Genomic DNA, 13,664 nt, shown 5'->3' on the forward strand with positions numbered 1-13,664 from the left:
GAGGCCCAAGCAACCTAGTGACAACAGTTCTTTAATTCAGGGTTAGGCTTCAACAAAGAAACACAGGCAACAGCCCTCCTTATATACAGTTCTGAAATAACCGTTAACCAATCACAAGTATTCCTGCATTTGAATTTCCCGCACAAAATAGATACATACATAACATTATTATTGATACTTGATAAATATTTTACAATAAAACATTTTTCCAAAAACAAAAACAAAATCTGGCTTATTGTGAGAACTAATGATGATGCATGGACTATATTGGAATTTCTGACTTCCTCTGGCATCTCTATTCCTTAAGAGCTGTGGTGGCGCAGTGGTTCGAGTGCTGTACTGCAGCCTCTGGGAGGGCGAAAACAGCCTCCCCAGGCTCTGGAGGCCCTCTGGAGGCTAGAAACAGGCCCATTTCCGGACTTCCTGAACTTTTGGTAGGTCTGTTTTTGCCCTCCCTGAGCCTCTGCGCACACCCTGCTCTTACCTGCATCCAAAACTGGCTGTGTGGGGACACCCTGGAGTGCGTGGCAGGGTGGGTAGGGCAGGATATTTGGGGGTTCTCCAAACTGCACAGAATTTTAGCCAGAGGTTCTCCCGAACCCCTGAGAACCCTCAGCAGCCCACCCCTGCACCCATCTCAGCAAATGAATCTGGGCAGATCACCGTTCTGAGAATACAACAAAATGGAGTTGATCATGTTTCTGTATGAATCCCACAGAAGGCCAATGGATTTAGCTGAGTTATTCATGGATACTCCAAATTAGCCTCACTGCAGCCCTGTGATGTGAGAAATGAATGGACATAGATGCATCTCCTCCAACCTGATGAGCTTCAGGCTTCAGTGTAGATTTGAACCCATCACGTTCAAGGACAATGATCCTTTACTGTCTGGTCCGTATCCACTTTCCTCTATTCTTAAATGCCCTTCTCTGTAGGTTGCCCACTTAGCCTAAGAGCAAAAAGTCAAAGTATTTGCAATAGTTCCACTTTCTCCCATTCCTACTTGCCCCCACCAGCTCGGCTCCCAATCAAAAACTTCTGTTCACAAATTAAAGCCATTGCATCATGTCCAGAATGTGTTGAGTAGAATTGTTTCAGGAAGGACAAAGAGGTCAGGTCTGTAAAAGGGGATTATTCATTTCTCAACACAAATGATGTTTACCGATAAATATCTGCAGCACATCACATCTTCTCTCTGAATCGCACACTGTACTTTTGTTCTGTCACTAAGGCCCTCAGGCAAAATGTCTCCAGGAAGAAGCAAGACACGAAGGAGGAGACACGTTTGTTTTGCTGGCACAACTTAACAGTTGACGTGTCCCTATTTCATGTATTAATGATCATTTAACAAAATGGCCCAGAGGAATTTCCCAATCTTCTCTTCTGCTTTGTGCTCCCTGGATAGATGACCTTCAGATGACCTACGTGGAGGTTTAGGTGAAACAGAAATCAGAGTGTCAGCAGTTGCCAACATTGGGTGGCATGTGGCCACTCAAGTCAATATTGTTCCGGGATCAACCTTAGTCAAATGGGATTGGAGGAGAACCAAATGAATAGGGCCAATGAGGAAACAGAACCAACAGCATGTGACGCCAAGACTCTCTTCGGATTATGTTTAAATTCCCCCCTCTGAGTCAGCTTGCTCACTTTCTCCTGAAGCTCTGGACAGGTGCTTGGAAGCTCAATTCTCTCATCTTGCTGGAATTGTATAACTGCACAAGGACCCTTTGTGAGACTTCAGTCTGACTTTCACAATGGGGTCCACCATCTACTTTCTCCTGTTGGGGTTCGTCTTCCCTGGACACAGCGTCCCTTTGAGCCCTCAAAAAGGTGAGTTCTCCCCTCTTTCTTTGCACTTTCTTTGGTTGAGTATGGAGATTTTTTTCCTTAGGATTAGAGGTTTCTCAACAATTCTTTTTCTTTCATATATATATGTGTGTGTGTCTCTGTATACACCTCTGTCTGGTTGACAATCTTAACTGGGGCTTCTTTTTGGGGTAGGGCTTATATTACAAGCATCCTGAAAAATCATGCTAGGACAGTGCTCACCTCTGTTTTAAAGCCGAAGAGCCAGTGCTGTCCGAAGACGTCTCCGTAGTCATGTGGCCAGCATGACTAAATGCCAAAGGCCCACGGAACGCTGTTAGCTTTCCACCAAAGGTGGTCCCTATTTTTCTACTTGTATTTTTTACGTGCTTTCGAACTGCTAGGTTGGCAGAAGCTGGGACATTTAATGGGAGCTGACCCCATTACGTGGCACTAGGGATTCAAACCGCTGAACTACCGACCTTTCGATTGACAAACTCAGCATCTTACCCACTGAGCCACCACATCCCTTACACACACACACACACACACACACACACACACACACACACACACACATTGTCAGCGTTTCAGAAAATCCCAACTCCAAGTAAAGACATGGAAGCAAGGATTTTCCAAAGTTCTTTTTACTAGAATAGATAAACTGGCACATCGGAAGTGTGGAAAGGAGGTTGGCACCTTCTTTCATATGTGGTGGTCCTGCTCAGAGACAAAAAAGTTCTGGACAAAAATACGAACTTGGCTGCGGGAAATAGTGGAAGAAGATATAAAATTATCTCCAGAAATTTTCTTACTAGGAATGATGGGAGATGGACTCTCTAAGGACAAGACACAATTGATTACACATATTATAACAGCGGCCAGATTAACTTTTGCAAAATACTGGAAAGATAAACAAATACCTCCAGAGATGACAATAATAAATAAAATTTTGGAATGTGCAGAAATGGCAAAATTAACCAGTATGCTTAAAGATGATGAGAATTCAAAATTTAAGGCAGTATGGGAAAGGTGGTATAAATGGTGGAATAATAGAACAAGACTATAAGGATATGCCTATTTCTAATAATGATAGATTTGAAGATACTTGTTGTGTATATACTGTATATATGTAATCGCACAATACCTCAGATGTTACCTGAGATTTGATATTTTCTTTTTAAAAAAACCTTTTTTTAAAAAATCAATAAAGTATATTTTAAAAAAAAAAGATAAACTGGCACATCTGGGAAAACCCGAATCTGAAAGGTCTGGGTTTTCCCTCAGTAAATCAAAAAACCCCAAACCATCCCCTCACTCCTCAGTCGATCACATGCTCCAATCAACATCCATCCCATCTCGACTCAGCACTCCAACCACTCCTTCTCCAGATGCCGGATCACCTTAACCAACAGGAAGAATGCTATTATGTCTACAGTCAACCCCTCTACTAAATCCTCCTTCTTACTTTCCCAGACAAGAGAAGGTGGCAGCCTGGAAGCTTCCCACCTAATATGGCTTCCAAAGCTGACATATATACAAACACACACACACATATCTATACATATCTATACATACATTTACATTTACATTTACATTTACATTTACATTTACATTTACATATACATATACATATACATATACATATACATATACATATACGTATACGTATACATATACATATACGTATACATATACATATCTATTTTCTTACTTCTTTGTAGGATTTATGTGTGTTTTTCCTCTAGCCAGGAAAAACCTGTGGATCAAATCTCACCGTCTCAAGGTTGACTCAGCCTTCCATTCTTCCTAGGTGGATAAAATGAGGACCCAGATTGCTGGGGGCAATATGCTATTTAGTATACTGTCTTTGTTGTAAGCCGCCCAGAGTCCTCGGAGAGTGGGCAGCATAGAAATTCGAAAAATAAACAAATAAACAAATAAATAAATACATACATATACGTACGTACGTACGTACGTACGTACATACATACCAGTGGTGGGTTCCTCCTGGTTCGGTCCGGTTCGGCCGAGCCGGTAGCGGTGATGATATGACGTCACCGAACCGGTTCTCCCCCCCGCCCTCCCCTCCACCCCCACCCATGTTATTCTTACTTTTTATTTGGTCCCACCCCCAATCTATTGCTGCCTCCTGAGTCCCAGCTGATGACTAGAGGGAAAAAAACTGTTTAAACTCTTGCTATGGGGCTTCAAAGGGCCGTCCTACAGCTGATCAGTGTTAAAAGCAAACAAATGAGTCAGGTCGTAAGTGCGAGGACCTTCCAGAAATGACTCTGACCAGCTAGCCATGCCTACCTAGTCACATGACCTCCAAGCCACACCCACAAAATAAGCCACGCCCACAGAACCGGTAGTAAAAAAATTTAGAACCCACCCCTGATACATACATACATACATACATATATTGCGAACTATCCTAAAAATACGAATTCCAGGTGTAGCCATAAAAGAAGAGACAGACATCGCGATCTCTGGAACTTAAAATATATTAACCACTGACCTTTCGTTAGCCTCTGCTAACAATGTTAGAGTGTAAAAACTACCATTGAGGAGATATTAGCCATTATACATCATTGATCAATTTGGCCATTGTGCCCGTGATCGGCTCATCTACCCGCCTCCCACCTATAATTAACTCTGTCGGTTTTACTTCAGGCATGTTAATCGATGGAGGCTTAGCTGCTGTTGCTTCCTCCCCTTATTGTGCACCACTTGGGTTGCCCATCCCTAGGGAATAACGCTGAGCTGGCAGCTATTGCGTTAATGGCATTCTATTCTATTCTATTCTATTCTATTCTATTCTATTCTATTCTATTCTATTCTATTCTATTCTATTCTATTCTATTCTATTCTATGCTCTGCTCTGCTCTGCTCTGCTCTGCTCTGCTCTGCTCTGCTCTGCTCTGCTCTGCTCTATTCTACTCCAATTCCAGTTGACGAATATACTCTGACATTCTCTTCACTAGACTAGCCAGGCCCACTTCCTGCAACCATTCATCGTATGTTTTAGCCTCCGGTCCCCTCATCATCCTGGTTGCTTTTCTCTGCACTCTTTCTAGAGCCTCAACATCTTTTTTTATAGCGTGGTGACCAAAACTGGATGCAGTACTTTAGGTGTGATTTTACTAAGGCTTTATAGAGTAGTGTTAGTACCTCACTATCACAGTTGTTGAGGTTGAAGGAAAACGCAAATGATGGAACTGCATGGTTCAGAATTAGAAAGATGCCAATTTGGAAATAACTTATTTTCCAAAGCTCCAGAAGGCAAGAGAAGAAACAATGGATGGAAACTCATCAAGGAGAGAAGCAACCTGGAATTGAGGAGAACCTTTCCTTCCAATTCAATTTCAATTAATGAAGATTAACAGAGTTGGAAGGGACCTTGTAGGTCATCTAGTCCAACCTCCCACCCAAGCAGGAGACCTTACACCCTTTCTTACAGATGGCAGTCCAATTTCTTCTTGGAAGCCTCCATTGATGAAGCTCTCACAACATCCAGAGGCAACTTCTGTTCCATCGGTTGATTGTTCTCCCTGTCAGAAAATTCCTAGGTTGAATCTCTCCTTGTTCAGTTTCCATCCATTATTCCTTGTCTGGCCTTCAGGTGCCTTGGGAAATAGCTTGACCCCTTCCTCTCTGGGGCAGCCCCTTAAATATTGGAACACTGCTATCATACCCATAGTGCGCGCGCTCACATTTGCGAACCAGTAGCGAAGGTAAGTGATTACCATCTCTGCCTCGAGGACCGACCGGTTTGATCGCCTTGCAGTCCAAGGGACTCGCAGGAGTCTTCTCCAGCACCAGAGTTCAAAGGCCTCAATTCTTTGGCGCTCAGCCTTCCTTATGGTCCAACTTTCACAGCCATCCATTGCAACTGGGAAAATCATAGCCTTGACTCTACACACTTATGATGGCAGGGTGATGACTCTGATTTTTATTGTGCTGTCTAGATTTGCCATAGCTTTCCTCCCCAGGAGCAAGCGTCTTTTAATTTCTTGGCTGCAGTCCCCATCTACGGTGATCTTGGATCCCAGGAAAATAAAACCTGTCACTACTTCCATTTCTTCCCCATGTATTTGCCAGGAATTGAGAGGGCCGGGTGCCATGATCTTAGTTTTTTTTAATGTTGAGTTTCAAGCCAAATTCAAATTCAAATCTTTATTGTCAGTGCACAACATATGTACAATGAGATTGGTCGAGCTCCCTCAGTGCGCCCCCCCCTCAACACAATACAGCTCACAGTGAAGACAGAAAACCCCTAACCCAATAAATCATATTAACAAAACACCCAGTCCTATTGCACCAGTGTGAACATGTTACACATTGCATCGGCCCTGCAGTCCATCATACTACGTAGTTATGATGCTATTTCTCATTCAGGAGTCCGACAGCCCACGGATAAAAACTGTTCTTCAGCCTGTTTGTGCGGCTACCTATGCTTCTATATCTCCTTCCCGATGATAGGAGGGTAAAGAATTGCCGACTAGGGTGAGAGTCTTCCCAGCTTTTGCACTCTCCTTCTTCACCCACATCAAGAGGCTCTTTAGTTCCTCTTCACTTTCTGCCATTAGAGTGGTATCATCTGCATATCTGAGGTTGTTGATATCTTATTTATTAATTAATTAATTAATTAATTTATTTATTTTATTTCTATACCGCCCTTCTCCTGAAGGACTCAGGGCGGTGTACAGACTAATTAAAAACACAAAGACAGACAAAATTTAAAAATAATTAAAATTATTAAATAATAGGCCCAATTTATAAAACCCTGAATTTAAAATCCCATTTAAAACCAATTAAAATCTTTATATTGATAGCCCAGCCTGGCGGAACAATATGGTTTTGAGGGCACAGCGAAATACACGGAGATCAGAGATTTTGCGAATTTCTGGGGGGAGTTCATTCCACAGGGCTGGGGCTCCCACAGAGAAGGCCCTCCCCCTGGGTGTCGCCATCTGACATAATTTGGCCGATGTCACCCTGAGGAGACCCTCTCTCTGGGAGCAGACTGGCCGATGGGAGGCTACTGGTGGCAGAAGATGGTCTCGAAGGTATCCAGGTCCAATGCCATGGAGCGCTTTAAAGGTGGTAACCAACACCTTGAATCGCACCCGGAAGACCACTGGGAGCCAGTGCAGCTCACACAGGAGGGGTGTCACATGGGCGCAACGAGTTGTGCCCATAACCACCCGTGCGGCCGCATTCTGGACCAGTTGGAGCCTCCGGGTGCTTTTCAAGGGGAGCCCCATGTAGAGAGCATTACAATAGTCCAACCGGGAGGTAACAAGGGCATGAGTGACCGTGCGCAGGGCGTCCCGGTCCAGAAAGGGCTGCAACTGGCGAATCAGGCGAACCTGATAAAAGGCCCCCCTGGCCACGGCCGTCATATGCTCTTCTAAAGACAGCCGTGCATCCAGGAGGACACTCAGATTGTGAGCCCTCTCTGTGGGGGGGCAAAGATTCACCCCCAATAGTCAGCGATGGCACCTGCTGACTATATCGGGGTGCCGGAAGCCACAGCCACTCAGTCTTGGAGGGGTTGAGTCTGAGCCTATTTTTCCCATCCAAACCCGCACGGCCTCCAGGCAGCGAGACATCACATCAAGGGCATCGTGGGGTGGTCTGGGGTGGAGATGTACAGCTGAGTATCATCAGCGTACAGATGGACTCTCACCCCAAAACCACGGATGATCTCACCCAGCGGCTTCACCTAAATGTTGAACAGAAGAGGCGAGAGGACCGACCCCTGTGGCACTCCCCATGCAAGGCGCCTTGAAGTCGACCTCTGCCCCCCTGTCAACACGAACTGCGAACGGTCTGAGAGGAAGGAGGAGAACCACCGCAAAACGGTGCCCCATATCTTAATGAATCTTAATTTCATCTTGTGATTTATCTAGCCCCGCCTTTCTCACGATGTGCTCTGCATATAAGTTAAATAGGCAGGGCGACAGTATACAAGCCTTGCTGAAATCCTTTCCCAATTTTGAACCAATCAGTGGTTCTGTGTCCAGTTCTCACTGTTGCTTCTTGATCCGCATATAGGTTTCTCATTGTCTCTAATCATGGATATTTCTTTTGTTATCTCTCTCTCTCTCTTTTAACATTTTATTTATACATTTGTTTTTAACATACGTAAGTGCTTAGCAAACAGTGTATTATCTGGGTCAATTTCCTTATACATAATCATGATTTCCAATTTCTAATTTCTCCTTCCTGTTGTCTAACCATTGATTAAACAAATCCCATGTTAAAAAGTATCTTCTTTATCCTTTATCTTTAATGTCAACCTATCCATTTCTGCACAATCTAGTATTTTTTAAAATTATATTTTCTTCTGTAGGCGTTTCCTCATTTTTCCCAAAGTGGTGCAAATGCAATTCTCGTGGCTGTTCTCCCTCTTGATGGCCTGTGCCTAATTTATGTTTTAGAATTTTAAAATTTATAATTGATATATCCACAGGTCCCCAATATCAAGAGTACATTTTTTCCCCTACCCAAAAACAGCATGTAAGGGATAAAAGAACCTCACACTGCACTACATTCATCAGGTTCTTAGCTACACCCCAAGGTGCTTTTTCAAGAGGTGGCTGGACTTTCTGGTTTTTCTTTGAAGACATTTTGCTTCTCATCCAAGAAGCTTCTTTGGCTCTGAAGAAACTTATTGGATGAGCCGAAGAAGCTTCTTGGATGAGAAATGAAACATACAGAGAGAGATACAGAGAGAGGGTGAGAGAGAGGGAGGGGGGAGAGAGATAGAGGGGGAGAGAGAGGGGAAGATAGAGAGGGAGAGGGGGAGAGAGATACACAGGGGGAGAGGAAGAGGGGGAGAGAGAGATACAGAGAGAGGGGGAGAGAGGGGGAGAAAGAGGGAGAGGAGGAGAGATATACAGAGAGATACACAGAGAGAGGGGAAGATAGAGAGGGAGAGGGGTTGAGAGAGACATAGAGAGATATGGAGAGAGGGTGAGAGTGGGGAGAGAGAGACAGAGAGGGGAAGAGAGAGGGGAAGATAGAAAGGGAGAGGGGGGAGAGAGACAGAGAGATACAGAGAGAGAAGGGGGAGAGAGAGGGGAAGATAGAGAGGGAGAGGGGGAGATAGAGGGAGAGGGGGAGAGAGACAGAGAGATACAGAGAGAGAGGGGGAGAGAGAGGGGAAGATAGAGAGGGAGAGGGGGAAAGAGAGTTACAGAAAGAGAGACAGGGAGAGGGGGAGAAAGAGAGACATAGATACAGAGAGAGAGGGGGGGGGAGAGAAAAGGGTTTTGTGGTTCCTGGTTCTCTGCCCTAATGACCGGCTGGGTAGGCATGGCTGGGGGTGTCATCATGTGACTGGTGGAAATGTGTGATGTCGAGTTGGCCACGCCCACCCAGGTTTTGTGGCGCCCAGTGTTTTTTTTTCCCCTGTGGGAAATGGGTCCAAATGGCTCTTTGAGTGTTTAAGGTTGCAGACCCCTGCTCGAAGCTGACGATCTAATAATCTTTGTTCCATTGCCAAAGAGAAAATGCCTTCAACATTTAAGTGTGGCCGCCCCAAGCAGCAGTTATGGTTAAACACAATAAAGAATGTGCGCTAAATATTCTCCTGACTCCTTTTCCTTTTCTTTCCCGCCGTTCAAATAGAAAGCCAAGCACCTCTTCTCTCTACATCCTCCCACCTCCAGCAGAACAACTGAATTTGCAAGAAGTACTCAGTCTCACATGCCTCATTGAAGGTTTTGATCCTAGAGACATCTTTGTGAAATGGCTCCAGAATGGGCAACCGGTCAGTGAATCAACATACCACACTGGCCCACCCAATTTACAGTCCAACACACCCGAACAGTATTTTGCCTATAGCAGGTTGACCATTAGCAAGCGGGAATGGAATACTGGCGATATCTTCTCTTGCCAGGTGGCCCATGAAGCCTTACCATTCCACGTCATTCAGAAGACCATTTGCTGTTCTTCTGCCCACTGATGTCTGACTCCGAAGGTAGCTGACAACTGTCAGATGGCCCTGGCCCCATCTCTGCCTCTGATGTAGAGCACTCATCAGAGCCTTCCCTAGACTCCAAGACTGGCCCATGTTCCTCCCCAACCTCCTCACTGTCTGAATCTGTTGCCAGATCCGCTGGCCACTGGCGGGCCACAACATGTTCAATTCCTCTTCAGCTTCTTGGATGAGAAGTGAAACCTTTTCAAAGAAAAACCAAAAAGTCCAGTTGCCTCTTGAAAAAGCACCTTTGGGACAATCATGACCTGGATGACTGAGAATCTCCCTAGACCGGGAGGGGAAACTTTTCTTTCTGGCTCAATTGGAGCCGGTGGTGGCACAGTGGTTAAAATGCAGTATTGCAGGCTTGCTCACTGCTGACTGCCAGGAGTTTGGTCTCCTGACTGGCTCCAGTTTAACTCAACCTTTCATCCCTCGGAGGCCCATAAAGTGAGGACCCAGATGGTTGAGGGCAATATCCTGACTCTGTAAATTGCTTCGAGAGGACCGTTATAGCACTATGAAATGGTATATAAGTTTAAGTGCTATGGCTATTGACTTATATTTAGAATAGAATAACAGAGTTGGAAGGGACCTTGGAGGTCTTCTAGTCCAACCCCCTGCTTAGGCAGGAAACCTTACACCACTTCAGACAAAAGGTTATCTAACGTCTTCTTTAAAACTTCCAGTGTTGGAGCATTCACAACTTCTGGAGGCAAGTTTTTCCACTGATTTAATTGTTCTAACTGTCAGGAAATTTCTCCTTAGTTCTAAGCTGCTTCTCTCCGTGATTAGTTTCCACCCATTGCTTCTTCTCCTGCCCTCAGGTGCTTTGGAGAATAGCTTGACTCCCTCTTCTTTGTGGCAACCCCTGAGATATTGGAACCCTGCTATCATGTCTCCCCAGTCCTTCTTTTCATTAAACTAGACATACCCAGTTCCTGCAACCGTTTCCTATGTTTTAGCCTCCAGTCCTCTCATCATCTTTGTCGCTCTTCTCTGCACTCTTTCTAGAGTCTCCACATCTTTTTTACATCGTTGTGACCAAAACTGCATGCCATATTCCAAATGTGGCCTTACGAAGGCCTTATAAAATAGTATTAACACTTCATGTGATTTACTAAACTCAAAAGCAGCTCCAGTATAGATCAGATCAAGAGCCTGTTGGGTGGGGAAGAAATGAGAGTTGACTAAGGAACTGACATTAATTTTTTTATCCTTAGGTGGAAGCGATTGTCCCTCTGGAGATATTAATGTATATATTCTGCCTCCAACACCAAGAGCCTTGTACATTGATAGAAATAGCAAGATCAGCTGTGTTGTGAACAATCTGCAAAATGAACAGGGGTTGGAAATTACCTGGTCTCGGGAGAAGAATGGACACATGAATCCTGATCCAATTGAAACGAGAGAAGAACCAAATGGTACCTACACTGTTGAGAGTAGACTCGGCGTCTACTCTCACGACTGGGAATCGGGAGAGGTTTTCACCTGTGTGGTGGAACATCCATCCTTTGTTACCCCTGTCACAAAGACAATTTCCGAGACCAGAGGTAAGGAGGAAATTAGATTGTTCTCCCTCAGGGGGACTAATGGACTTGTTTTCATTTGTGCCAAGATGTTGTAGGACAATCTCTGTAACATATGGTGTGTGATGCAAGCTTGGAGACATGAAGAGGGCTGCCATGTTGTGTCCGGCCAACAGATCTGGCAGCAGATTTGGAGGGTGAGGAGGTTGGGGAGGAACATGGGCCAGTCCTGGAGTCTGGGGAGGGCTCTGATGAGGGCTCTGCATCAAAGGCAAAGAGGGGGCCAGGGCCATATACCAGTTATCAGCTGCCTTCGGAGTCAGACATCAGTGAGGCAGATGAACAGCTGGAGCCTGTTCCTAGTGTGCTCATGAGCAGAGCTGCCAGGAGAAGGGAACAGCTAAGGAACAAGGGTTGACTTGGGAGTAAGGCCACAGGTGGACGATGAATGGCCCCTCCCAGAGGGAATAAAAGAGGAGCGAAAGGGGAGTGGAGTTTGCAGGAGACAATTAGTTCATTCCTGCATTCTTGCCAAGTGTTGTGGCATCTGAAAGGTATCGGCCTGGCCACTCTCCAAGCCTGATAAAGGTCAGTAATTGTGAACTGTATTGAAAGACTGTGGGAGAAGAAAGACTTTGCTGGAGAGGAATTCAGTGTAAATGAAAAAATAAGAGGGGTTTATCAAGACGAGTCCTTGGCTTCGTGCTGCCGGGAAAACCTAGGTCAGAACATGGCAGCAACAATCCAGAATATTTATTTATTTATTTATTTATTTATTTGTTTATTTATTTATTTATTTATTTATTTATTTATTTATTAGTTCAATTTATATGCCACCCTTCTCCGGAAACTCAGGGCAGCTTACAATGCGTTAAGCAATAGCCTTCATACTTTTGTATATACCTGCTTTTGCCCCCCTCCCCCAAGCGGTGTTCTTTTTTATACAAAGTCAGCTTATTGCCCCCACAATCCAGCTCCTCATTTTACCTACCTTGGAAGGATGGAAGGCTGAGTCAACCTTGAGCCTGGTGAGATTTGAACTCACAGTAATTGCAGGCAGCTGGCAGCTAAGTGCTACTTTAATAGCACTTTAATCCGCTGCTCCACCAAGGCCTCTTGGTGGACAGATTAGTACACCAAGGATGTTGGATGGATTAGTACACCAGGATAACAAACTTCACAATTGGCTTTGCATCAGTGTGGGCCTCTAGTCATAGAATGGCCCCGCAAACCATGGTTTTGTGGTATAAGTGAACAATGGCTAAAAGAATCATAGTTTAACAAGAGAGGTCAACCATTCATTGATGCCACTAATTTGTCCTATTTTCTAACATTGTTGTGTTTCTTTCCTTAAACTTTACCAAGGCAAGCGCAGTGCACCCAAGGTCTTTGTCTTCCCTCCTCACCGAGATGAGCTCAACCCAGGCACAACGGTGTCTCTTATCTGCAGGGTAACTGGTTTTTACCCAACTGGATCTGAGCAACATATCCCCAGGGCTGACTGGGAAACCGGTGACTTCATTTGTGTGATGTCCACAAAGCCCTCCCCATGAAGTTCACCCAGAGGAACATCTCAAAAACCCAGGGTAAAAAATGAACCAGCTGCTCCGTTTCAATCCATCCTAGATTTGCCTCTAGCACTGTCAGGCCAAACTGTTCATGATTTCCCAGCTCACCCATTTCACATCTGGATGAATAAAAAGCAACCCATCTCAGAAATACCTCAGATTCTGTTCTTTTCCCCTTAGGGGTGAGATCTAGAAGGGGGAAAGGGGACAATCTGTCTGAAAAAAAAGAGTCAAGGTTTAAGGCTGGTTTATTGTATTGGTCCATTGGCTGGCTGGCTGGTTGGTTGGTTGGTTGGTTGATGTAATTTCTACAGCTGCCCATCTCAGCAAATGAATCTGGCCGAGTCACTGTTTTGATAATCCAAAAAAATGACATCCATCATGTTTCTGTATGAATCCAATGGATTCAGTGGTGGGTTGCTACTGGTTCTCCCCGGTTCGGGAGAGCTGGTAGCGGAAATTTTGATAGGAGAGCAAACCGGTTCGCTCCAAACGTTAGCTGAGCCCTCCCGCCCACCTGTGCACTATACCTACTTTTATTCCTTTGTTTTTAGCTCAGCTGTGAGGCGCAGCAGAGTGGATTGCCATGCCTCAGCTGATTTTTTGCTCAATGCGCTTGCGCGAAGCACAAGTTTGGCAATCGCTAACCGGTGGTAAAACTGGTTAGAACCCACCACTGCATGGATTTAGCTGGGTTAGGGGGAGGTACCCCAAATTAGCCTCACTGCAACTCTGTGCTGTGAGAAAAGAATGGAATAGAGGTATCTC

The 13,664-nt window shown here is 44.9% G+C and overlaps 1 gene segment (V, D, J or C); it reads left to right on the forward strand.

Moving 5' to 3' along the window:
- The first annotated feature begins 1,647 nt into the window (after positions 1-1,647).
- Positions 1,648-13,049, forward strand: LOC117659247 (immunoglobulin heavy constant epsilon-like). The segment is given in 3 exon segments: positions 1,648-1,830; positions 11,023-11,352; positions 12,694-13,049. Coding segments are annotated over 3 exon segments (594 nt in total).
- The last annotated feature ends 615 nt before the right edge of the window (positions 13,050-13,664 follow it).

The sequence above is a fragment of the Pantherophis guttatus genome, chromosome 4 (genome assembly GCF_059756535.1).
Source record: "Pantherophis guttatus breed Tessera chromosome 4, ASM5975653v1, whole genome shotgun sequence".
Classification (NCBI taxonomy): domain Eukaryota; kingdom Metazoa; phylum Chordata; class Lepidosauria; order Squamata; family Colubridae; genus Pantherophis; species Pantherophis guttatus.